We start from the raw sequence: 27210 nt of genomic DNA, 5'->3' as shown, positions 1-27210 counted from the left end.
TTTTAGTACTTGATGACATTATACGGGTACGATATGTACTTGATGACATTATACGTATACGATATGTACTTGATGACATTATACGGATACGATATGTACTTGATGACATTCTACGGGTACTTTTAGTACTTGATGACAATTGTTAATGATATGTGGACGACGAGGGACATTGGGTACAAGTGTGCAAATCTTAGGTCATGTATGATGTTAATTATGTATTGGATTACATGGGTATGTGTTCTTGTTCATTCTTCCCTACGAACTCACCAACCTAGTGTTGACATTCTTTAGTACACTTTTCAGGTAACCAAGAGAACCCAAAAGTTTGATGTGCTTGCTAGATGTCGGACTTGACCATGGATTCGTGATTCATTACCCGTTGAAGGGACCTTGCTTAGGATCATGAGCCATCTTTTGATATTGTTTTGTAAACGTTTGATGGTTGTATGCTCCTTATGCTTTTGTGACATTGTAAACAAATTGTTGGGTTCACAGAATCCTTTTAAATTCATATAGTCTCGTTCTACGATAATTCCATCTTGTGTCATGCTCTTCAGTGCATTTCGAGCCTAGCTCGGGGTGTTACATTTTCTAAAACCCTAAAAATCTCTCTCTTTCCCCTCTCTCTTGGCTTCGGCTGAAAACACCAAGAACAAGGGGTTTCGGGTTTTGGTTCGGTTGATATTAAGGGGTATTAACAAAGGTTGTTCGATTCGTGATCAAGTACTAGCACGCATATATTCTTGTGTTGTGTGTGCAATCCTAGAGAGGTTTTACTTTAAACCTTTTCATAAAGTTTCTTGCTTTATTCTCTTCAATTTAAGGTACACGTTTCTCATCTTGGTTAATTAATTAACTACATAGATTTTATTCCGCTGCGTGCTTTGTGATTTGATTTGATAAATAGTTATATATCCCAACAGTGGTATCACGAGCCTACTATGTGTGTTTCTTGATTACCAACTAAATCAAAACTTGAAGGGGGGTTAAGGTTCTTGATTTTTAAAATTTTCGGATATATATATATATACTCCATACACTCCTCAGCATAATGGTGTATCTGAAAGGAGAAATCGAACTTTGCTAGACATGGTAAGATCAATGATGACCTGTACAACTCTCCTATTTTCGTTTTGGGATTATGCTCTAGAGACAGTTGTACGCATTCTCAATATGGTTCCAACCAAGAAGGTTGACAAGACGCCGTATGAATTATGGCATGGAGATGTCCCTAATTTGTCTTACTTAAAAGTGTGAGGCACTTGTGAAGCGCGATACGCCTGACAAACTTGAACCCATAACTACTAAGTGCATCTTTGTTGGATACCCTAAGGAAACGATGGGTTACGACTTCTATGATCTCGTCAAAAACACTGTTCGTGTTGCTCGATATGCTGAATTCTTTGAAAAGAAATTAGTTCAAGAGAACAGTGGGAGGGTTGTAGAACTTGATGAGACTCAAGAGGAAGATGTGTCACCTTCTGAAGCTCCTAGCAATCATCAACTTGGGGGGGAAAATGTTCAAAGTAATGAACCTCAAATCAATGATAATGAAGCGATTCCACTTTGTAGGTCCGAAAGGACAAGACGTCATACCGAAAGACTATGTCTGATGGTAGAAGAAGACGTTGTTGGAGATCTCGATGAGCCTCCGAATTTCAAAGCTGCATTATCAGATCCGGAATCTGACAAATGGCTTGAAGCTACGAAGGTAGAAATGAAATCCATGAAAGACAATCAAGTCTGGAGCTAGGTTGATCTTCCACAAAATGCTCAAACTGTTGGGTGTAAGTGGATCTTCAAGAAGAAGACGGACATGGATGGAAATGTACACACCTATAAAGCTCGTCTCGTGGCAAAAGGTTATACTCAACGTTTCGGTGTTGACTGTGATGAGACATTTTCTCCAGTCACGGACATTAGAGCTATTAGGATTCTCTTAGCCATAGTTGCGTACTATGACTTTGAGATATGGCAAATGGATGTTAAGACTGCCTTCTTAAATGGTTACTTGGATGAAGAAGTCTATATGGATCAACCTAAAGGTTTTAATGATCCAAAACATCCCAACAAAGTATGCAAGTTTCAAAGGTCCATTTATGGACTAAAGCAAGCATCAAGAAGTTGAAATAAGCAGTTTAATGAAGAAATCAAAAAGTTTGGTTTCGTTCAAAACCCCGATGAGCCATGTGTATATCGCAAAGCTAGTGGGAGTAATGTTACTTTCCTTATCTTATATGTTGATGACATATTGATCATAGGAAAACACATTCCAATGTTGCAAGATGTTAAATCTCATCTTGGAAAGTGTTTTGCCATGAAAGATTTAGGAGAAGCGGCATTTATTCTTGGAATCAAGATCTACCGAGATAGATCAAGGCGATTAATTGGACTAAGTCAAAGTGCTTATATTGATAAGATCTTGAAGCAATTCAAGATGGAGAATTCTAAGCGTGGGTCTATACCTATGCTAGAAGGACTTAGTTTATCTGTCAAACAGGGTGCTACTACACCTAATGAGGTAGAGCGTATGCGTAGAAGTCCTTATGCTTCGGCTGTGGGTTCCATTATGTATGCGGTTAGATGCACTAGACCCGATGTGGCGTTCGCGCAAAACATCGCTAGCCGATATCAACATAATCCTAGTGAAAGCCATTAGACTGCTGTTAAAAACATTCTGAAGTACCTACGAGCTACTAAAGATATGTTTTTGGTGTATGGAGGAAATCCAGACCTAGAGCTCAAAGTGACCAGATACTGTGATGCTGGATTTCAAACTGATAAAAATGACACGAAGTCTCAATCAGGATTCATCTTCGTTCTTAATGGAGGTGCTGTGGACTGGAAAAGCAAGAAGCAAACCACAGTCGCCATGTCTGCAACAGAGTCTGAGTACATTGCTGCGTCAGAAGCCGCGATGGAAGCAGTCTGGATAAGGAAGTTCATTAGCGGGCTAAACATGATCCCCTCAAATGACTTACCCACTGATATGTACTGTGATAATACTGGTGCATTGATCATTGCCAACGAACCCAGAGTTCAGAAAGGTGCCAGACATTATGCTAGACGATATCACTATGTTCGTGAGTAGATCAAACTAGGGGAGATCACTTTACTCAAAGTTCACACAGATTTTAACTTAGCTGATCCTTTAAAGCTTTGTCTAGGCCTAAGCTTGAAAGGCATGCCGAGGGCATAGGACTTAAATTCGCTAGTTATTTCATGTAAATCTGTTGTTTCGGTATTTGGATAAGGGATGTTAAACAATTTATATTTTTCATAATGAAATAAAGTACTTGATATGTTTGATTTCATTTAATATTAAATTATGTCCTATATTTGCATGTTTAATCGTTGAATATTTTATTAAATATTCTAAATTATCCATTGTCGATTAATTATATGGGAATATAATTAAATTAAGACAAATCTGAGTGATTGGTTATATTCTTGGAATATATAATGGATGGTTCCACCAAACTCACATGATATCCATAGTTGATGCATATCGGACTACCCCACTAACGAATTATCACTTTATGGATCGACGTCATGAAGTGAAATTCGTAAATGGTTACTTTATTGATCCTTTGACTTGAGATACAGGCAGGTCAGCATGTATGAATCGCACTTACTAGATATAGTTCTAACTCTCCTGAATAAGGGAGTACATAAAGGGCTATTTTTAGAAAGTGTAGTGAAGTATGATGACTGACACGTGTAGTCAATACAGGATTTGTTCCTTCAACTTAAAAGTTGAAGTATGATAACATTAGCGCCCTCATTAGGACTAATTAAGATGTTTGCATGGCCATGCCCAAATAAATCCAGATGGTTCTCGATTATATTTGGTAATCATTAATTAGTTATTGAATGAGAAACATAATCGTTAAATTATAAAATGACCTTGATCCATATTCATATTTAACAAGGTATCTGAACAAAGGGATAATAAATGCCTCAACCATTTAAATATACTTTAAGAAACTATACTTAAATTTTTTCGGGAGCATTGGCGTGTTGCTAGAAGCTAACCAATGTTATTACCTTCATTCATTACGAGCTCAAGTGGGAGCTGTTAGAATATGATCACGTAAAATGAACGTATGTCCGAAAAGTATTTAAGCCTACGGGGTCACACGTCTCAGCACGAATGTAACTATAATTAATTAATATATTAAATGTAATTTAATAATTAATTAGATCACGAAAAACTAACGATTGTCCGTTAAAAAGTTAATAGCTAACGGTACTTAATTAACGGACTTAACGAAAGAGAGAATTGTAATTAGAAAACAATTAGGAAACCCTCTAGAATGTTCTAGGGGGAGAATAGGAGAAGGAGGGGGTTTCGCAAACCCTAAACTTGGTCATCAAGTAAACCTAATTCTATAAATAGAGGCATAAGTTAATTGTTTTATATATATACAATTTATAAGGTTTTCTAAAACCCTAAAAATCTCTCTCTTTCCCCTCTCTCTTGGCTTCGGCCGAAAACACCAAGAACAAAGGGTTTCGTGTTTTGGTTCGTTTAATATTAAGGGGTATTAACAAAGGTTGTTCGGTTCGTGATCAAGTGGTAGCACGCATACATTCTTGTGTTGTGTGTGCAATCGTAGAGAGGTTTTACTTTAAACCTTTTCATAAAGTTTCTTGCTTTATTCTCTTCAATTTAAGGTACACGTTTCTTATCTTGGTTAATTAATTAACTACATAGATTTTATTCCGCTGCGTGCTTTGTGATTTGATTTGATAAATAGTCATATATCCCAACAAAAATAACTATGGAAAAGAAAACACATGATATAGTACCTTGTCAGCAAGTCTATGGTAGCCAAGCTGCAATATAACAAGATGTTAATCATTTACACATGGTATAGATACATGGAATTAGATAAGACATTAACCCGTGTCAAAATACCTTCATTGCCCATGGATGTGTTGCAATGCGGACGTTCTAGCACCCAAAAGACTTATAAAGTCAACCCATACGATTTTTTAGAACTTTTTCCCACCTGCAGATTTCAGGGATGTGATTCTCTGTGTCCAGACAAAGTAGCTTGTGAAGCCAGGATTCAACTGGATCTTCAGATGCAAACCTTATAGCTCTACTTATATATATCCTCTTGAAATATCGACTTGCATCAGGACGAATTAAACCACATTGTATTTTAAAAGAGCCAACTTATATACATGTCCATCAATAAAGTATTGGTGATGAAGTTATTATACCAGAAAGAACAACATCTGTGCTTTATGAAGATGCCTGATTTTGCTCTTCTAATTCCTGCATAAGCTTAATGGATAGAGATCGCCTGTACCTTCGTAGCTTCAAGAAAGAATGATATAAAGTGGATCAAGAATATGCAAGAATACATGCGAGTTTGTAACAAATTCCAATAGTAGTGTTCATACCCATTAACGGTAAAAGAAATGAAAACCAGATAAGACCCAAGCAAAGACTTCACAATCGGGAGTGGAATATCTGCCGCTTCATCAATCACCAAAAGTTCAACGTGCGACAGTTTTCCATGTTTATGAGGTTTTATATAGTGTAAGGGACGACCACAAATATGGTTGTAAGTATCAAAATGGGACTAATCAAAAACAAAAAGGCGTTGTGTAAGCATGAAGTCGCCACACTTGCTGTAATAGTAGATATGTTTGGTCTAAAAAACATCGAATTTTGTAACAAATACTCCATATAATATCCTAGACTTGTGGATATAATACGAACCTCAATCGTCTCTCTATGCTGTTTTTAGATATTTATTCCAATAGTCACTTTTTTGAGCTCTAGATTTGAGCTTTTCACGATATCATAATGCAAGTGCTCCTAAAAAATATGTGACGCTTAAGTACATCAACAATGTATATGGTCACTCAAAGATTTGGAGAACCAGCTAGAGAAAGGTAGCTTAACTTATGATATTGAACTACTATTAATAAAAAGATGCGGATATTGATGAAAAATCAATAAAAGTATTACTGCAATCTAAATTATATAATGGTAATTAGTCCAAACATTAAGTCAATATACAAAATATTGAGGCCTTGAAATTTTGGGGGCCTAAAGGGATGTCCCATAGTACTCTTAAGCCACCTATACAACATGTGAATCGCTCATGGATATTAAGACTAGGTGTATACGGAGTAATATAAAATTAAATAATTTTTGAAATTTATGAAGACTGATAACTAACGTAATAGCTACGTCCGTCTAAAATACACCTAACATAAAAAATAGTCTTATAGAATCTCTAGAACACGATATAATCACTATCACTTCTCTAGACATTAGCGGAACGATCATATTTCTTTAGTTTGTCATTTACTCGTATAGTCGTATTAACTATTTTCAGGAAGTGAATTTGACTTCATGAAACTCCTAAGTAGTGTTGTTAAAGCATTTCCCGTATGAAGATGCTTTGACTGATTTCAGGTTAGTGAGAAATTAAGAAGCGAAATAAAACCTGATTTTCTCACATATGTGACCAACCATTCTTCCGATATGTACACCTAAGTCCAAAATGGTACAAACCAATTAAACCTATCCAGACTTGGGCCAGCCCAAGCCCGCCTGACCCAAGTTTGGTCTGTTTCTTTGTCTTTCGGTTTGATGAGTACGGTCCGGATTTTTACAAGTCTCATCCCTAGATGAGAATCAAATCTTTTTTTTTTTTTAGAGTAAATTACACCTTTCGTCCCTGACGTTTGCACAATTTTCACTTTTCGTCCCTTAAGTGAAAAAATTACAATTTTGACCTTAAAATTGGCAGTTTTTTTCAATCATCGTCCCTCGCCAAATGTCGTTAAGTTTCAGCCGGTAAGTCGGACACGTGCAAAACACGTGAAGGACTGAAACTACAAAAAATGACAAGTTCAGGGACGAAAACTGAAATTTACATTTCTGTTGTCATCATTTTCATCTTCTCCGGCTGACTTTCGTCGGAAAATTCGCCGGAAAACTTAAAATACCGATATCTCACTCGTTTCCTCGAATTAGACTACGAAACCACCACCAAACTTCTCAAAATTAATTTCCGCACGAATCCTAACCAAACAAAAATATTAAAATGCTGATATTTTATGAAATGTAAATGAAAAGCATCGTAAATAAAATTGTAACCAAGATCCAGTTGACCAAAAAACTCAACAAACTAGCATGGAACTTGTACGAACTGACAACTTTGAGTGCGAATAACTTATAACCGAAACGAGATCCAATGAATCGATTGTCACACCCGAATTCTTTGTACCTCAATCTAGTAATCTAACTATTGTAACAACTTAATAACCTTAACGATTGACCAGTCAACTATATCGAAAACCTTACGATGAAACTAACATCTAAATAAATCGCCAAAAATGAAAGGTAACGAATCGCTATGAAACTTAACACAATACTAGATGAATCAATAGTAAACTTGTAACAACTTTCAGAATGAGATTTCGACGTAAGGATGTCACGGACAACGGATTTAAAGTTTCTATACAAAATATAAAATAAGAGATATAATCAACCAAATGACAAACTGTAAATTGCTTTGAACTTCTATTACATAAACTAAGAATCAAGTGACGATGATCGAAATTTTTGATCTGAAATATTTGAGTTGCGGGGGCTTGTCAGGCCTCCTGGTCCTTTCGTCCCTCTTTGCTCCCTCGTTATATATATTTCTAATTATTCGATCTTATGTCTTTGCCTCATTGATAAAAACCGAACCCACATGAAGGTCTCTCCCTATTTTGTACTTTTCTTTTTGGTGCAGAGCTTATGGAATAATAAATGATACACACCATTGGTGTCTTAGTAAGGAGCACATACACCTAATCCAACATGGACTTATTTGCGAAAACAGAAATATTGCATTCTTGAAACAAGCTAGATCGTACAGAAATATTGCTCAAAATCCATGTTATGGGTATTTTGAGTTTTCCAGCAAGTGTTGAATCTGAAATATTTTGATTAGGATTCGTGCGGAAATTAATTTTGAGAAGTTTGGTGGAGGTTTCGTGGTCTAAATCGAAGAAACGAGTGAGATATCGGCATTTTAAGTTTTCCGGCGAATTTTCCGACAAAAGTCAGCCGGAGAAGATGAAGATGATGACAACTAAAAATTAAATTTCAGTTTTCGTCCTTGAACTTGTCCTTTTTTTGCAGTTTCAGTCCCTCATGTGCGTTGCACGTGTCCGACTTAACGGCTGAAACTTAACGACGTTTGGCGAGGGACGATGATTGAAAAAATCTGCCAACTTTAAGGTCAAAATTGTAATTTTTCACTTAAGGGACGAAAAGTGAAAAACGTGCCAACTTTAAGGACGAAAAGTGTAATTTACTCTTTTTTTAAGTACACCAACGGATAAATGAGTAACATTCTCACGTGATGCAGGTCAGTTCGACTCTTGGCAACGCCTTAAAGGGTTCGCTCCTCATGTGTAAGATGCATATAACGTTGTTAAAACCCTCTCAGCATATTTGCATGTGACAAGATCCGAACTTGGGACCCTCTGGAAAAAACCCCTAACCACTATGCTGACACCAAATAACAGATGAGAATCAAATAATATGCTATAATAATTTCCAAGAACTTTGGGATGGATGCTTCAGAATCAATGCTCGATAGCTTTCAAAAATGTAGAGATTACATTTCTTAAGGAGACTTTGCATTATTCCATCAAAATAATCTTTTAAAGTTATAATTTCTTTTCGAACTTTTAAAATGACAAGGATTTCACCTTTCTTTTAAAGCAAACACTAGTAGTAGACTAGTAGGTCTTTTGACCAAGACACGTAATTAGTAAGTAGTAGTCAAAATTTAATGTTACTAATTAGAACATGACACTTTATCAATACATGGAGACTTTAAATCTTACACGATAAGCCAACCTCTTAAAAAACATGAATTATGCTTCATAATATGGATCACTTTAGGAAGATGGAATCTTAGGTGTTGCACCATTTTGAAGGAAAGAAGAATCTTCTATGTTGTTAATGGACTTGTGGAATAAGTACGTGTAGATTCTGAGATGGATTCCATCTACAAGTCTATAACCAACCTTTTTTCAAACGGCGATCGAATATACCTACTTCTTCTTTAGAGAAGTATATTTGTTTGTTAAATTACCATTTATTTTAAGGCTAATTACTTAAAAGTACTCCTACATTTAAACTTGTTGCAAATATCTTTACTTAAAAATTATCTCTTTTTGTGGGACAAAACTTAACAAAACAACTACTCGTATTAGTCTATTATCAATCCATGTTACCTACAAACACCATCACATGCTAATGTTTATCATATCATATCTGATTTTGTACGCGTCATTTGCCATCTATCAACCATGGATACTCCTCTCTAGGTTACCGTTTTCGAACATCACTAGCACACCGTTCCAATCAATTATGCATACATCTACCAATCTCTAGGGCTTTGACTTGATACTCGTATGAAGCTTCCCTAGATCTAAGGCTGTAAACGAACCGAACGAACACGAACGGGAGCTTGTTCGTGTTTGTTCGTTAACTTAACGAACGGATCACGAACATAATGTTGTATTCACGAACAGATGAACGAACATAATGGCTTGTTCATGTTCGTTCATTTGTGTTCATGAACGAATGTTCACGAACACTAATGAACGAACACAAATGAAAGAACACTAACGAACGAACACAAACAAATACCAATGAACAAACATATAACTAACAATATTTACAAATATATAGTTAGAAATATTAGACTTCGTATTCAAGGTTACAAATTATTGATCAGCTCAATTTTTTACAAAACTTTCCTATTTTAAATAGTAAAAATATCTTACGGTTTAATATAAAATGAGAATGTATCTTTATAATTTATATTTAATTTTCTTTTTAAGTATATAAAGGATTAGATATTAATGTTAAAATTAAAATATATATATATATATATATACATAGCAAAATGAAATGTTCACGAACATAAACGAACGGATGTTCATGAACATAAATGAACGGATGTTCACGAACATATTATCGAACGTTCACGAACATAAGTGAACGAACGAGAACTCTGTTCATGTTCGTTCCTTTAACTAAACGAACAAATTTTTGTGTTCATGTTCGTTCTTTTAACTAAACGAACGAACTTCCCGCCGAACGGTTCATGAAATGTTCATGAACTGTTGAGTTCATTTACAGCCCTACCTAAATCTGGTCGAATCTAGGCGATGATAGGCGGTTTTAATACTGTATAATTTTTTAATTGATTAATAGTCATTTTGGTGGGGTGGGGGAGTGGGGGGTGGGGGTGGGGGGAGGGGGTAGGGAGAGGAAGCTAGAACAACTCTTTATGGTAAGGGACTTTATTTGTTTATATATCATTGCTTGGGATCATTAAAAAAAAATATAAAATGAAAGAGGGGAGAGAAAAAGGAAAAAAAAGTGTTGGCGACCATTTTGAGTCGTGGAGAGAAGGATGGTTAATCAGGTTACCTAGGAGGGTGGTGTAAGGGCGACCTTGAGGCGTTTTGAAAGGGAGTTGCTTAGCCGCTTAAGGATACGCCCAATTTCTTTTACATTGTTTTCTCGAGGTTTTATAAGAAAGGAAAGGAGAAGATTGGATAGGAGAAGAAATGATAGAAAATTACATAAAAAAGAGGCATTCTCGAGTTGAAAGAAAAGAAAAGAAATGTTGAGAGTTAAATATATTATTGAGTTAGAAGTCAAGGAAAAGAAAGGATAAAAAGATACAATATTACATTTATAGTCTTGTAGTAATTAAAACTTTTATATAAGTTTTAGATGTATAATAATAATTTCACTACTTTTCTTTTCAAATCTTGTCAAAAGTGACTGGAAAGTTTTGGGATCAAAAAACTCTCTTTTTCCCTTTTTCTTTCCTTCATTTTCTTTTAAAACAAAAACTCAAGAATACAAAAACTAAAAATTTTTTATTATTTTTTTTATCTCCTCAAAATAAAACTCAAGAATGGAGTCCGCCTGAGACGCAGCTTTAAATCAAACTCTTCCTTTTACATAATTTAATGATTGGTGGCATTCCGTAAAATACAGACGTTGAACAATAAAAGAAATTGGTATTGGATTATTTGGATAAAAACCACCATGAACCTCAAACTTTAGTTGATAGTGTTTTATTACATATATGATCAATATCAATTCAGTATACATAATAAAAAATTTAGTTGGCCAATTAATCATGAATCTGCTAATATCGTAATTATGTGACTACATGGATACATATAAAAATTGCAAGTTCCAGGTTCAAACGTCGTCAAAAACAAATAAAGAAACTATATTTTGTAATCGATATGTGTGAATGATGAGTCACCGGACATGAAGTTTTTATACGTTGTGAGTTTTAGTTACCTAGACGGTACATAAAATCAAAAGATATTCATCTATTTATCTTTTTATAAAGTTAGTGCTGGTAATATGGCAAAATCACTTATAAACAATTATTTTTCATGATATTGGTAATTGATAATTCTAGATTAGTGTTTAGATATTAACTACGAGTAGTTTTATCTCTTATAAATATCAATGTGTCATATAATGTCGTCCTCATATCATAATCACATAGCTAAATTACCTCCATACTTTTCACCTGACAACTATTATGGACGACTTAAATAATACTCAGTATAAAAACAATTAACACTAATTAAATTATTAACAAAACTAAACAAGCATGGAAATTTAAAGGGACCAAAAGGGTTAAAAAAAATATATATTTTTACTATTAATAACTTTTAAAAATAATATTCATAGTACATATAAGAGCTGATATTTGTACAACAATTGATGAATCTATTACAACTATGCATCGTATATTTGTACAGTATGCGATAAAATTTGCACATTATAGTAGATTTATTAATTTATAAGGTACATTTATCGTTTCCCTTACATATTAGTTCTTTTAACAAAATGAACTTTATGAGTATGTTTGGCATAAGTAAGATGTTAATTGTAACTTTTAGTTGTAGGTGTAAGTTGTAACTTTTAAACAAAACTATTAGCTAGAGTTTTTATTTTATAGAGGTGTTTGGCTAGTATCTATAGCTGCAATTTCAAAAAGTATTTGTGTATTGTTAAACAACTAAAAGTTTATCGAAAAGCTAAAGCTCCTGGAACGCTACTTCAAGTGGCATTTCATTTTAGAGTTTTTTCTTTCAAATAAAAGCTAAAGCTGGTTGCATCCAAACACAGCTTTTAACATAATAAGAGTTTTTTATTTAAAATTCAAAGTTAAGGCTCCTAAAAAGCTTTTGAAAAGTTCACTCTAATATAGATTTAGGTTAGTCAGGTGTTTTGGGCCTCCAAATTTATAAGGCCTCAAATCTTTAATCTAAATTTGGATTTTATTTTAAATAGGTTTTTTACTTGGTATTTTTAACATAAAGAAGTAACTAATAGGACACTACAAATATGTGTATGTGTAATGGATTAAGAAACAGCATTAGTCTCCAACCATAAGTCAAATGAATCTTCAATGAGATATTATTGTTTCACCGTCCCCTTTATAGTTTTTTCTAGTTTATCTTAGAAACATTATCTTTCTATGTATTGATTTTATTTTGATAAGCAGTAATTATTTATGTCACGTAATTTATTCATGTGTTTATTGTGTTTACTACATCGCCGTCTCATTATTTGGTTTTCCACTTCGAACTTATGTCCGAGTAGGAAAGAAGACTTTTTTTTAGAGATTTTAATAAAGGCCTCAAAAATTAATTTCGTTTAAGGCCACAGAAAACGTTAAGCTGGTTTTACCAAACATAACGTATGTTTCATTAAGTTTTGCTTCTTATAATAAGTGTTCTGTCAATGAAATTACCTATAATATTTTTTGAAACACAATCAACTATCTATATCTATACTATATTATAAAAAGAATAGCTTTTTTTATTTTTAGTAATGTTGAAAATATATAATATTTTCACTTAACACCCCGTAAAATACTTTCACATACACTACTTCCTTAACAATAATGATTAAATTACACTATCAATCCTTTATGTTTTAAGATATGTCCATTAACCCTTTACATCAATTATATACACAACTCAACGTCGTTCCATAACCAACTGTCGCCCAACCATCACACCGTCGCCGCCATGACTACCGCCGCATCGCGCGGGTACCGTGCTAGTAGTATTAATTTTAATTTAATCATGGTTCCTTTTGCATTCCATTTTGAGGATCGAAAGATTAGTTGTTGTTTCTTTTTTTTTTTTTTTTTTGATTTTGAAAGGTGTGGATCATTTGCTCGCAACAAGAGATCTAACTTACCTTGTTTTAATCGGCCCTCATCCTCAATACCTAGTAGGAGGGGAAACCCCCAACTAAATCGGCCGAAGACACGACATTAAATTGGGATAAAACCCTGCCCATCTGCAGAATTCAAACCTGCTTCACCGGAGAACTTTATTTGTAAAATATCTTAAAATATCTTTCTCATGTCTCGAACTCGACACTTTTAACATGAAAACTATGCTCAACCAGTGAGTTAGAAGGGAAAAGATCAGTTTATAATCTTCCATTCTTTTATGTTTTATTTATTGCTATATTCCATTCTTTTATGTTTTATTTATTGCTATACGAAATAATTATCATGAAGTTTTTGAAAAATCAATCCAAATGTTTTAGTGGATAACGACAACAAAATATCATCTAGTTCGAAAAGATATATGGATTTAATTACGGATATCTTTTACTAATTTAACCAATTAAATAAATAAAAATGTCATCGAGTTTTGAATTTATTTAAATCCATGTGAATTTATACCCAATAAAAAAAACAATTGTCAATATGTCACATTTATTCTCCATCAAAGAAAAAATTAAACACCTTAATTTTTTTTTGAGTTAAGAGTGACATATTCACGTGAAACAGTATATTAGTTTGGTGTACGTACGTATATGATCTACCCTTCAATACCGCCCCTCTTGATTTCATCAAATCAAATTTTCTATATATATACACACACTATATATATTGTATTCTATATCTATAATATCTACATAAAATCAGTGGGATCAGTGGAAGCTGAGTTAGCCTTATTCTTGTCAGCACTCCACTCTACTTACCATTGTACTCCTGTTGCCATCATTTTGACAAACAGATTCTTGTTATTTATATATATATTGTTCTTTCAAATATTTTTTGTGAGGTAATTTATATTTATTTTTTATTCTTAACGAACTTGATTCTAATTGCCTTTTTTATGAATAAATGTTTTTGTTGAATGCTATATATATATGTGTGTGTGTATGTGTGAAGTTATTTGAGGATAAATCAGAGTAGAGACAAGAAGATCGGTGATTCTTTCCCGGCCGATCATCTTTTTCCGGCAATAGTAAATTTTCCTGTAAGTTTTCTTACTACTTTTGATTTATCATATATGTTTGCGATGATGTTTTTTAAGGTTTAATTATTTGTTTTAGTTTTAGTTATACATGCTAACTTGAGGAATTAATTTAATTTCTTTTATAATTTAAGATAAGAAATTTTGGTTGTGATGGGATAGTATGTGAGTCTCTGATTTCCTGTTAGGGGTTTGCTTGTTAGTCAATTGGGGAGGGTTTTGGACCTAAAAAGAATTAACTCAATAGTCAATAATCAATAGCGGGGTTTCCGGTTTTGGTACGATATTGAGATTTGAGAACAGAAATGTGAGTTGGACTTGGATCAGTGGCTTCTTTTGGGCTAACTTTGGGCTTGGATATGAAATCTTATACAGTATATTGGTTAGTTAGTTAGTTTGTTACTCTCACAAATCTGAGTCATTTCAACAAGTTTTTCAGGGATGTCAAATTATAGAATGATAAAATTATTACGATGTCAAATTATAGAATGATAAAATTATTACGAGTATAATATTATCTTTATTTATTTTATAAGTTATCTTCTTAAAAAGTTGTATCAAGTTTAATGTAAGTAAATTTGTGCATATGTACTGTGGGGCTTACTAGCGATTTGCTAGTAGTTGGTTAATATGATATCTCTGAGTTTCCAAAAATATATATATAAAGATAATAAAGATGACATTCCTGGAGTTGATATCTATTTTAGGATTGACTATGGTGTCATTTGTTTTGAGACGGAAGGAGTATTTTTCTCTTATAATTTTTAGCTAGATTATATATATATATATATAGGGTTGGGTATTGTAAAACAAGTATTAATGTAAAACAAAAAAGACAAGATCTTGACCCTTGGATCATGGTTAAATTGATGCACGAAGATTCACGAAATAAATGATACACAATGATTTTAATGATGCAAGATGATTTTCAATGAAGAGAAACATATTGTTTTATTTGTTTTACTTTAATACTTGTTTTATTTTACTTAAAACTTATATATATATATATATATTTAAAGATATATAATTTGAGAAAACTTTTAGATTTAGTAATTATATATGAAAAAAGGATGTCATATTTCACATTATACAATTCTTATTATATTGAACATTTATTCTTTTTACATATGGGTTAGATTCTCAGATAAAACTCATATAGGTAATGATTATTCTATCTAACTTATAAGGCTAAAAATCCTCATAAATCATTGTATGCTGACATACGGAAAAATGAAGGGATAAAATTCAGAAAGAAAATAAGTGAAATCTACTTGTCACATTATATGGTTTTAGGAGGATTTTAAAGTTAATATTTAAGATGATTAATCATTTTTCAACTCGTGTATATGGTGTGTATATATATATATATACTAGTTTTGTACCCGCGCGATGCAGCGGGGCATAGGAAAAAAAAGCTGGTTAATTAGCGGTACCCGCGCGATTACCAGATCACCGTACTTATGGCCATCTGTGTTTTAGACAGCGGAGACGACGGCGGTTTGGGGGGCGGTGGCTATATGTGTTTTAGAGGGAGGTGGTTCTGAGGGAATGTATGTGTGTCTTTTGTTGTTTCGGGGGGGGGGGGGGGGGGGGGGGGGAGGAAGGGAGACAAATTGGGCGTAAGGTTTTCTTAAGGGTATTTTTGATATATTAGGATTAAAATAGAGAATTTAAAGGTAGAGTATTTAATTTAGAGATGAGTAGTTTGTTTATATATGGAGTATATATATATATATATGGATTTTGATAATGACATTGTCGAAACCCTGAGGTCCACAACTGTAGCCGCCATTAACCATTGTTGTCGGCTCCGGTTTTCGACAACCAAAAAAGTATAAAATCTATTTATAACTAATTATTGTCACTAGATTATATTGGTACCATGATAACGTGTATTAAACTATTAATCCTTTTACATTCTCTTCTTAATTTGTCTTTGTTTTAATGTTATATGATATGAACTTGCCACACCACTCTTTAAACTTTTTTAGTGCAAAAAATAATTATTAAACATTGCTAACGAAAAATATTTAATTAAAACAGCCGGTACAATGCTTGTATGAAATAAAATTACCATGTGCTTCAAAGTTAGAATTTTTAAGAACTACTAGTATTCAATGTAGCACTTAGGCTCATAAATAACTAGTACGGTATCGACGTAATGCCGTATTGATATAGAGTGATGATGGTGACATCGTCAAATAATATAAATAATTAATGCAATAGTGTTTAATTTATAGGGATAATAAAAATATTTTATAATATAAATGTCTAATGGTTTAATTTAATATTAAAGGCTGGTGATGATTTCATTTATTAAAAGGTAGTTTGGTATATTCATTATTTTTTTCAATTTTCAATTTAAAGATTATAATTTTTATATAGAAGTATAGGTATAGATAATTTAATTTAAATTATTTTAATATATTTGAAACAATTCATACCGTCATTACACATCATTTAAGTATTTTTTAAAACAAGAAGATTACCATGAGATATTGTCACACGTCTTGTACAATTAATTCCTCAAATCGGATTAGTTGTTGTGCATTATATTTTGGTTGACTAGGAGTCTTAGAAATTTGTCATCATTCTTATCCAAAAATATGCATACATATATTTTCAACATTTTAGCTCTCGTTTTTTTATGGTTGACTAGATCCATACGCGGCATCTATACCATGCTTGCCATATTAATTTTATATTCTAATGAAACTATTTTTCTAGATTATCCTTCAATTCTCTTCTTTGAAAAAAACAAAAAATTATTTTCATGAATTTCTTTCCATATAAATCATATTTTATTTTTCAAGATATGTATCCAGAGATGTAGTGCAACTGTGCAAGTGTGAATATAAAAAATTATATTGATCGGAACTTTCTAATACCATGTACCTTTTTAGTTGTATCCGAAATGTAACTAAAAAGTATGCTTCTTTTGAATTGAGCGTTTTTATAACCTGTTTGGTTTTTTTCTTTTACAATACATCTTTGAGACTGTTTAATTTGTTGATATACGTATAAAGCTGCATCTAATATACGAGATATGCATATCTACATAAAAGTACAATTAGCTTTGTTTATGTCGTAAGAAATTAAATAAAGTGTCACACGACAATGTTTACCAATACTTTGTAGTAGTAATATTGTTAGACACATTGATAATCGGAAATTGTCTCCTTACATAACGTTTACAACTATTTTTTTAAAACGACAATATATAATAAATAACAAGGTATCTAACAAAGCACTAGATACCGTAAACAAATGTATAAATAAAAATACAATATCTAAGATATACGATCTTGAGAAAGCAAAAAGGATAAAAAAAACCTTCAATTTGAAAAGATGTTTACTCTCGATGTGCAATATAGTATCATGTGAGGTTTTTAATAAAATGCTTCGACATTTTATTACTTTTTCCCTTGTATAACATTATAGGATTCTTTTTTCTTGTATAAAGTTATGGATTTTAAAAATGATAGTTTTACGTAATCATATTGAATAAAAATAATACTTAAAGTGTAGATTGGTAAGAAAACCTTAATTTTGTGTACCATTTAATATCCATCATCGCTACCCTGGAAAGGTATGATGCCTATAAAATTCCTCCTTGTGATACCCGCAAAATAATTGGGAAAACCGTCTGATGCTATAGTAATAGTATATGTAAACTATTGTTCATCGATTTACTTTTCTTTTAATGCATATTTTTTACACACTTGAATGATTCCAGATTTACCTATGCAAGGGATTTAATCCTTAACTTACACCGGGGAAAAAAACAAGATGTTTTAATAAATAAACTGACTTCACGTTGACGGTACATGAAATTAGCATCTACATTACGTCAACCTCACAAATTTTCAAAATATCGTTAGAAAAGACGGTGGGAATGCGGATATAGGTGCAGACTTCCCTGGTCATGACCTGTCTAGACAGTTGCATTGCACCACCTGTTTCTTAGAAGGCCCCATCCTATGAAAAAAAAAAGACATTAAGGTTTAGTGTCTTATTGTACAACACCACCAATTCAAGTTTTAGTGTCTTCTTACATGGTATTAGCAAACACAAAATTGGTAACGTATATATCTTTTTCATTGAATTATTGAGTAATAAATAAATTTTATTATGAGATATGATTTGTATGGAATCTAAATATCAAATTTAGTTGTATTACTTGTATAAACTTTGATTTTTGACATTACAATAAGTAAAAGATAAAACTTCATAATATTCAAAGATTTGTGAATTTAAAAGTCAATTTGTTTTTGTTAACATAATGTGTAATATTCTTTAGAGTACTTAGGAAATATATGTAATTACACTTCATTTTAGATGTATGTAAATTTAAAGCAGAACTTTGCTTTTAATGGCTTGGACTTTATTACCATTATTATAGCATTTACATTTATCCAAAATATATTAGAAACAACAGCCTAACTTGAACTATTTTCCACAATTGCACTAAATAATTTACCAATTTTTTTATACAGAATTCATTAAGTTATCTCAAATAGTAAATCTCTTTTATTTAATGATACAATATTGCAATTATATGCACTTTACACATGTGCTCAATATAAAGCCGCCTATTGCAGCCCTTGAAAGAGCACATTTGTATTTTTAATCAAGCAGTAGGCTATTCTATGCTTTTTAAACTACTGTTTTATTTTTATTTCTAAAAGTCAAAGTCATTTAATTTTATCTTTATCCTAAGTAGATTTGAATATTTAGACTTCATAAGCTCTTGTATATATATGTCTTGGTGCTACATTTTATTTTCACACATCTCTTCTATTTTTTGTCTCACAAAGGTGGTTCATCTTTTGGCTCTCTTACATTTTTCTTTGGCCAGATTATTTGATAAGCAAACATGAATGCATTAGCTGCGACAAACCGAAACTTTAAGTTGGCGGCTCGACTGTTGGGCCTAGACTCCAAGCTCGAAAAGAGTCTGCTTATTCCATTCAGAGAAATCAAGGTTATTATTGATCTGTATATGCATGCACTTGTTCCTTTAAACATTTATATAGTTTCTTGTTAAATCTGTCACCTTATTATGAGCTTTGGTACAAGTTTTCAAGATCCAGGCCGAAAATCAGACCCGAGGGGTGAAGATTTAATGTCATGATCTTTATTAAACCATTCCAGCAACTTAAGAAATGACCCATTTGGCAAAAAAAGATTTTTTGTGCATTTACTTTCTGAATCTATATTTGTGCAGCTAACGGTTCATTATTTTAATCTGGAAACATTCATATTTTTGTTTAAATATATGTTCTTTTAAAGTCTGAGTATGGTCAGCTGATGGATATGTTGCTCTAAAACATGATTTGCAGGTTGAATGTACAATACCGAAAGACGATGGTAGTTTAGTATCTTACGTCGGCTTCAGGATTCAACATGACAATGCCCGTGGACCCATGAAAGGAGGAATCAGATACCATCCAGAGGTATGTGTTACAACTTATGAATGTCAAATTGTTACTTACTTATCAAAGCATCAATTCATTCTAAGAATAATTCACACTTTTGGTAAAAATTTATTTTGAGATGTTATTTCTGTTTAGCAATCACTAAAATTCAAGTTTCGGCTATCTATGCATGTAATATAGTGCGTATTAATTGAAGGTCGACAATGGATTAAGTTTTTGAATTTTTTGATGAGTATAGGTTGATCCTGATGAGGTGAATGCTTTGGCACAACTGATGACATGGAAAACAGCTGTGGCAAATATACCGTATGGTGGGGCAAAAGGAGGAATAGGATGTAACCCTGGCGACTTAAGCATATCTGAACTAGAACGACTTACTCGAGTTTTCACGCAAAAGATTCACGACCTCATTGGAATCCACATCGATGTTCCAGCACCTGATATGGGAACCAATCCTCAGGTTTGAACTCGATACGTTTTTGTTAATATGTTAAATTTTACAGCATACAAAATGACTTACGGTTATGGTGTTTGAACAGACAATGGCATGGATATTGGACGAATATTCCAAATTTCATGGACACTCGCCTGCTGTTGTCACTGGAAAACCTATTGTAAGTACACATGACAACATTTCTTGATTTTTGTGACAACATTTATGTTTGTGAACACCATTCGTTCTGCATAATCATAAAAGTATGTTTTCATTTGTTTAGAGTTAATGGGTATAATATTTTAAATCAGGATCTTGGTGGATCGCTGGGTCGTGATGCTGCTACCGGTAGGGGAGTACTCTTTGCAACGGAAGCCCTTCTTAATGATCATGGAAAAAGTATTGCTGGCCAACGGTTTGTTATACAGGTAATTAAATATATCATATATCTAAACCCTTGTTTTCCCCTCTTGATGACCTACTTATTCTGTCAATTATTACTTTAATATAATTGGTTCACGTTATTGTATCTTAGGGATTCGGGAATGTTGGTTCGTGGGCTGCTCAACTCATTCATGAAGCTGGTGGGAAGATTGTAGCAGTCAGTGATATAAGTGGAGCAATAAAGAACAGCAATGGAATTGACATTCCCAGCCTGATTAAACATGTTAAGGAACACAAAGGAGTGAAAGGCTTTGATGGTGCAAACTCGATAGAGTCTAACTCTATTTTAGTTGAAGATTGTGACATCCTCATCCCTGCTGCCCTTGGGGGTGTAATTAACAGGTTAATACCTCGACTTTTAAATTTTGTGATAGTGATCAAACTTTCAAAGTTATCTATTCTTTTCATCTAATTTTTATGTCAATAATTAACTTGTCATTGAAATTTGATTTATAGGGAAAATGCAAACGATATCAAAGCCAAGTTCATAATTGAAGCGGCAAACCATCCTACTGACCCTGAAGCGGATGAGGTTAATATTTCATTTCAAATCTCAACATTTTCTTGAATAAACTCTTTTAGGTCTTACCATGATGTTTACATTGATTTGCATATGGACCCAAACTGCATTACCGTTATGATATTTTTTCTTTCTTCACAGATATTATCAAAGAAAGGCGTTGTCATCCTCCCTGACATATTTGCAAATTCTGGAGGGGTAACAGTTAGTTACTTTGAATGGGTTCAGGTATATCTCATCAGATAATTCAATTTTTCTATTCCTATTTAAGCATTCGTTTTACGTACCTTCCTCATTAATGTGGCAAATTTTAACTCTTTCACCTATTATCGCCTTGGATTGTGCTCATTTGAGTAAAACCACTAGCGGTCTAAAGTTGATCTAAAGTGTATTTCAAAAACCACTAGTGGTCTAAAGTGTATTTCAAGTTCAATCCTTGGCATAATCCCCCTAGTGGCCACGGAGGTTCACCCGTCATGACTCCGGGCTCACAAAGCGAGTCGCATTGGGATTAGTCTGCTTGCAAAATGAGTGGGATCACGCAAGCTCGTAAGAGTAAAAAAAAAAAAAGTGTATCTCAAATGTCAAATCTCTTGCACTAACTTGCTTAAGAAAGTAATATTATTATTATTGTGATAATACTTTCTAATATAATAAACATTAATTATTTTAGATGACATTTTTTACAGGTGCTAAATATTTACTATATCTAAACCAACCCCGTTTTGGACCCTTATCAAACCTACATGACCCGCCCATTTTGCCACCTATACCTGTCTATTAAAACCTGAATATTTGTTTTGTTGCTTGTTTAATGTTACAGAACATTCAAGGGTTTATGTGGGATGAAGCAAAAGTTAACGCAGAGCTAAAGAATTATATTAGTAAAGGTTTCAAAGACGTGAAAGAAATGTGTAAAACTCACAATTGTGATTTACGTATGGGAGCATTTACATTGGGAGTCAACCGTGTTGCTAGAGCTACGGTTCTAAGAGGCTGGGAAGCGTAAGAAGCAGATATGAGGCTACTCAAATAAAACAATTGGAGGCTTTTATGGACGATGCCTGTTGTTTAAGTTTTTTTTTTCATCTTTTCTTATGTATTGGAGTTTAACTTTAATTTCTTCTCTTTTAACTTCTATCGAACTAATTTGGGAAATGTTTTTCTGGGAGCAAGTTAGGAAGTTATGAATATATATTTAAAGCTTGCAGGAATGTGTTATGGGAAATGTATTTTTCCTTGGAAATTTGAAAGAAGAATCTTAAGGACATTTTCTAACTTACATAGTTCTCCATTCATATAAATATTTTCTATTGTGTTACCACACATCCAGTTAAGGCTTTTCACTTCGGTGGATCTGTAACCCGATATAAATATTTTCTATCTTTTATCAAATTTTGTTGCCCAGAAATTTACTTAGTAGGTTTTAGGAGTTTAATTTGTGAGACATGTTTCTGGCATTTTACATCTTGCATCCCCTGACGCCAATCTTACCTTATTATCTTGATTCTATACTTCTATATAATGATATAATTAACCGAAGTCACTTTATTTTTCTGGTATCAAGGCTCTTAAAGAACCATTGATTAGTCTGCCTAAGTTTAGGCATCTAGTAGACTCATAGCTGATGGTAACACAAATCTTGATCAGAGCACAACAGTTGGTATGTGTAACCTAACCCCTTTTGTAAGTAAAATATAAGAAAACTCACTATAAATCTATACTTGGATTTCATCCATTAAGACATATTGTAAACAAGAGGTGATTTTTACACCCTCCCCAATTTCCAGTAGTGGACTCTCCAAGTTTAAATAGAATAACCCCTCTCTATTCCAATAAGTGAGTTCATACTTCATACACCAGATTGTACAACACTTCAACAGTAAAATACGAGGCTAATATGCACTTCTTTAGAAGTTGTTGGTTTGACTTCTTGTGTTTTGATAATGAAAGAAGCTAATAAGCTACCCCAAACATCCACGAAAACTTTTCAAATAGGGTGTATCTTACGTCTGCCTGAGAAGTTTTATTAATTCCTCAACTAAGCTTATGGAAGCGTAGCCAAGGTTAGAGTTTATTGAATTCCTACCAAAGAGATGCATATGAACCAAGAATCACTTGACAGCAAGATACATAATCTTATTAAACATACAAATAAACTACAATTGTTCAAATTCATGTCTCTTCTAACAAGACATTGTTAAAATCAGAATTCATTTTCAACTACAATACAACATAAGACCAAAATCAAGTAGGGACTAGATAGCGACCTTCATCTACATTTCCTGCATATAAGAGGCAACCAACGATTGCAAACAAAACAATGAGAGCAGAAAGAATTCTCAGAGCAGGAACCCTGCATGTTGCTTTAGATTCAAAAATAAGCTCTTGGTTTTCACTTGAAGAAACTGATTCTGAAGTTTCATTATATTGTTCATCTTCACGAGTGAAACGATCATTGAGATCACCAGAGAGGTCATTCTGATCATATTTTGAAGTTTGGTTCAGATCAAACTTGCTCACCAAAGGGCTTCTGGATCTTTGGCTTTGTGGGCTTTTAACCATTTGGTTTTGTTTATCTGAAGAGTCAGAGTGTACCTCATTTGAACCTTGAAAAGATTTGACAAGCTTTCTTGGAGTAGTGAAAATCTTAACATTGTCAAGATTAATGTAAGACCGGGATTTCTGCAACATAAATCAAAAACATAAGATAAAGTGACTGAAAAAGAATCAAATAAAATATATACTTTATTAAATTCACCTGGGGACTAGGAGTAGCACTCCTCGAACCATCATTTGCTCCACCTTGACTATTCTGCAAAAATCCTGAAAAAAATCTGTCTGCATAATCGCCTTGATCCTCAGAAAACCCGTTATGCTCAGAGTTTTCAATGACACTTCTAGGAGTACGAGTCCCGCCTGAAAATAGCCCGTCTTTCAAAGAAACATCCATCCTGCCATTTTCATACCTCCAGAGCTTTCGGTTTACACTTCTACCAGAATCAACTTCTTGAGTTACACAACTAACTGAAAAAGGTGAACTGGTCATAGGCGTATACCCACCAAATGAACCCATAGATTGTGATTCAGCTGACACACTGAGAGGAGATTGATCTCCATCGTCCCTTTTACCATTCTTTCTCTCATATTTTGACCCTTTCTCTATCAAGATTCTCTTGGCAGTTTGTGTTGCCTCAAAAGCTGCTCCTTTAACATACGCCATTTGATCTTCGTCACACTTCTTCATTTCTTCAATTACAAAGCTAAGTTCAGATATTAAACATTTATAATCCAAACACCTCATAAGATAACTTATCATTTGAATCGCCACCAACCGTTTTTGAGAATTCCCCTCAGAAGCACCAATATGCAAGATTTTGATACCAGACCGAATTAACAACCTTGCATATGCTTCAACAATTACGCCATTATGTTTTGCTAACGAAAAAACTAACCCCATGTGTGAATTTGTCATCATAGGTCTCTCCAAAGCCCCAGAAACTCTTTGACACACCTCATTGACCATTTGACTGGAGGCAAACCGCCAATTATCCGAGTCCACAAGAGCCTTTAAGCATAGCGCAGCACCAGATGATAAATTTTCTTGGCTAGATAAAAGAGAATCAGAAAGGGGCTTACAAAGAGAGTGTATAATTCGCCTTTTCTTATCTTCGGGGGTGGTAGGGTCCATCCCGTATCTAGCAATGGCAGGGACCACCTTTGAGCAAGCTTGGTGAAGTGCAAAAGAGACTACACTAGAGGTTAAAGTTTTGATTATGGTGGACATGATATTTTCAATTTGGGGTACAATCTTAGTGCCATGGACACGAGCAAGAACCTCATAAAGTGAGATTGTGTACTCGCCAGATGTTAACCCAGTTTCTTTGGTCTCGGAAACTTGGGTAAGAAAGAGTGGGATTGCTTTAGGATCCAAATCTTTCACATAGGATTTCAATGCTTTCATGGCTAGTTTTCTACTATCAGTATCTTTGTCAAGATTTTGTAATTCTCGTCTAAGCACAGGGTTCAGATTTCTTCCCATTGAATAAACTGCAAAAGAAAACCATTATTTCATTACATAAAAAAAAGAAGACATTTTTCCCTAAGATCAGGCATACAATAATTGCTAATTCCACCAAAGTGTTACATAATTCACGTAATTTGTCAGAGTATTTCAACATCTTTTTGCCAATGTATATAGCATACTTACGTATTAATGCGAGTGTATGTAAAATAATTGAACAACAATACAACTTACTTTCACCTTTTTACTGGTTTAGTACTTTAGTGTCATTACAGATTTACAGACAAATTTATAAAAATGTGTTTAGACTACTTAAGACACTGACAAAAGGAGATTATACAATGACAAAAATATAAAAAATAACCATATAATTTATATTTCATTGCAACTAGCACCGTAATTTATATAGCAACGAAGTCCCAGCAAACTATTAAAAAAGCCCCAAGAAATATCTTTACAGTTTGGCTATGATGCAGTTTGGTGCAACTAATATTACTTTACTCATTTTAGCCGGTTGAATGATATTACCAATTATATTGGATGATGAGGGTAATAAGTGAATATAAACCAAACCCTTAATATAGTCATATAGATGACACAAGCTATGAACATATGGTACTAAAATGCGTAATTCATGTTACACGGGAAGACGAGTCTTTTGACTCAATGGCCTAACCATCAAACTTGAGACCTAGACCTAATTGTTGTGAGGACAAGTCTCCCAAGTCCTGACCACTAGACCACTTTGGTAGTGGTTATGAACATATTGTACTCATGACATATAGATTGAAATCAATCAGGCAACGCAAAGTTAATCCACTTGCAGCCAGAAAACACCAAAAAGTTAACACCTTTTCAAATATTATTTTATAAATAATGATAGATATACATATACTCAGTTAATTTTAGTATGTATTATCAAGAAATGTGGGTACCCATTTATCTGACACTAAACTCAAGTTTTATCAAGAAATACAGATAATAAGATCATAGAAGCAATTCAACCCAAAAAGTTGATGTGTACAATATCAAACAAAATTATTACACAATTCCCTACATTTATTTAACTTAAACATTCTAATTCACATAAAATCAAGTAAAAACAGTACAGAAGAATTCAAAAGAACAACAATGATATGAAAAAGCACATCAATAGATATAAAATCACACCCAAATAAATAAAAGACTTTCATTCATCTCTATAAACACCATAAATTAAACATCTTTTCAAAATCTTATCATTTTGAAAGCTAATTGCTAGTAAAAACTATATTAAATTTCTGTTTTTAGTGAAAAAATTTGTGGGTATACAGTCAACTCAAAGTAGTAATGTAGTAGCTCCAACTTAATCAAGAAATGATGATAACTAAACCATCAAAGAAATCAAACCCCAAATTTCATTTCTTTTGTGGGTATCTAAAATCTTGGAAATACAACAAAAATTATTTATTTAAAAACACACACACACACACTTGGTATGAAAATATAATTAGTATAGTACCTGTATGAAAATTGAAGCTCTTATTTGCTGCTAGTTTCTTATTAATATACAGAGAAATGAAAGAAAATAAGAAATGGGTAATTTATTTTTGACAAAAAAGATTATTAATTTGATACAAAAAGATTGAATTTGGAGTAGTAGTAGTACTGTAGGAGTAGTAATTTGGAAAGGAGGATGTAGATTTTCTCGAATGTATAAATAAATAAAACTATAAATATATTAAGATCATGGTTTTCGTGTCAATGTAAGAAGTTTAATATATTAGCTGTATGCCTGTATTTGTATTTAAATTTAATTGGATCCAATCCGAGTATATTGTGTTTCCATTTTGAATCAAATCTACACCCCTCGCTTTCCCTCTTCTACTTTTCATTGTTTTGACCATGCTACCCTTATATTTTATGTATTGGTAATTAAATACTACACAAAAGTCTGTGCGATGTGGCGGTGTGCGACGACGATGACAATGGATGGTGG

General features: G+C 33.2%; 2 protein-coding genes across 3 annotated transcripts; one reads left to right on the top strand and one right to left on the bottom strand.

Annotated features, from left to right (window-relative positions):
- Window positions 1-14277: 14277 nt before the first annotated feature.
- LOC122602850 (glutamate dehydrogenase B) lies at window positions 14278-22490 on the top strand. 2 transcript variants are annotated; one of them, XM_043775454.1, is made up of 10 exons: window positions 14278-14376; window positions 19232-19357; window positions 19716-19829; window positions 20050-20271; window positions 20351-20425; window positions 20556-20672; window positions 20780-21030; window positions 21145-21220; window positions 21350-21436; window positions 22032-22490. In XM_043775454.1, exons 2-10 carry the CDS (start codon window positions 19250-19252, stop codon window positions 22215-22217), a joined length of 1236 nt encoding a protein of 411 aa, XP_043631389.1. In that variant the 5' UTR covers window positions 14278-14376; window positions 19232-19249; the 3' UTR covers window positions 22218-22490. The 2 variants fall into 2 exon arrangements, with proteins under 2 accessions (XP_043631389.1, XP_043631388.1); XM_043775453.1 differs by lacking the exon at window positions 14278-14376 and having other exon boundaries at window positions 19158-19357.
- Window positions 22491-23326: 836 nt separating this feature from the next.
- Window positions 23327-26830, bottom strand: LOC122605802 (protein SINE1-like). The gene is made up of 3 exons (XM_043778758.1): window positions 26734-26830; window positions 23970-25258; window positions 23327-23893 (listed from the first exon to the last, which is right to left on the bottom strand). The coding sequence occupies exons 2-3, from the start codon at window positions 25248-25250 to the stop codon at window positions 23456-23458; spliced, it is 1719 nt and encodes a 572-aa protein (XP_043634693.1). The 5' UTR covers window positions 25251-25258; window positions 26734-26830; the 3' UTR covers window positions 23327-23455.
- Window positions 26831-27210: the final 380 nt, after the last annotated feature.

Source organism: Erigeron canadensis, chromosome 6, assembly GCF_010389155.1.
Source record: "Erigeron canadensis isolate Cc75 chromosome 6, C_canadensis_v1, whole genome shotgun sequence".
Taxonomy (NCBI): domain Eukaryota; kingdom Viridiplantae; phylum Streptophyta; class Magnoliopsida; order Asterales; family Asteraceae; genus Erigeron; species Erigeron canadensis.
The sequence above is the reverse complement of the archived record's forward strand: the minus strand, read 5'-3'. Positions and strand labels throughout refer to the sequence as shown.

What these genes read in the sequence shown, in the direction of transcription:
- LOC122602850 (XM_043775454.1), top strand. Translation starts at nt 19,250, where the DNA reads ATGAATGCATTAGCTGCGACAAACCGAAACTTTAAGTTGGCGGCTCGA. An exon ending in GCCAACGGTTTGTTATACAG is followed by an intron (nt 20,673 to 20,779) that starts GTAATTAAATAT and finishes ATTGTATCTTAG; the next exon opens with GGATTCGGGAATGTTGGTTC. An exon ending in CTTGGGGGTGTAATTAACAG is followed by an intron (nt 21,031 to 21,144) that starts GTTAATACCTCG and finishes TTTGATTTATAG; the next exon opens with GGAAAATGCAAACGATATCA.
- LOC122605802 (XM_043778758.1), bottom strand. Translation starts at nt 25,250, where the DNA reads ATGGGAAGAAATCTGAACCCTGTGCTTAGACGAGAATTACAAAATCTT. An exon ending in GTGCTACTCCTAGTCCCCAG is followed by an intron (nt 23,894 to 23,969) that starts GTGAATTTAATA and finishes TTTATGTTGCAG; the next exon opens with AAATCCCGGTCTTACATTAA.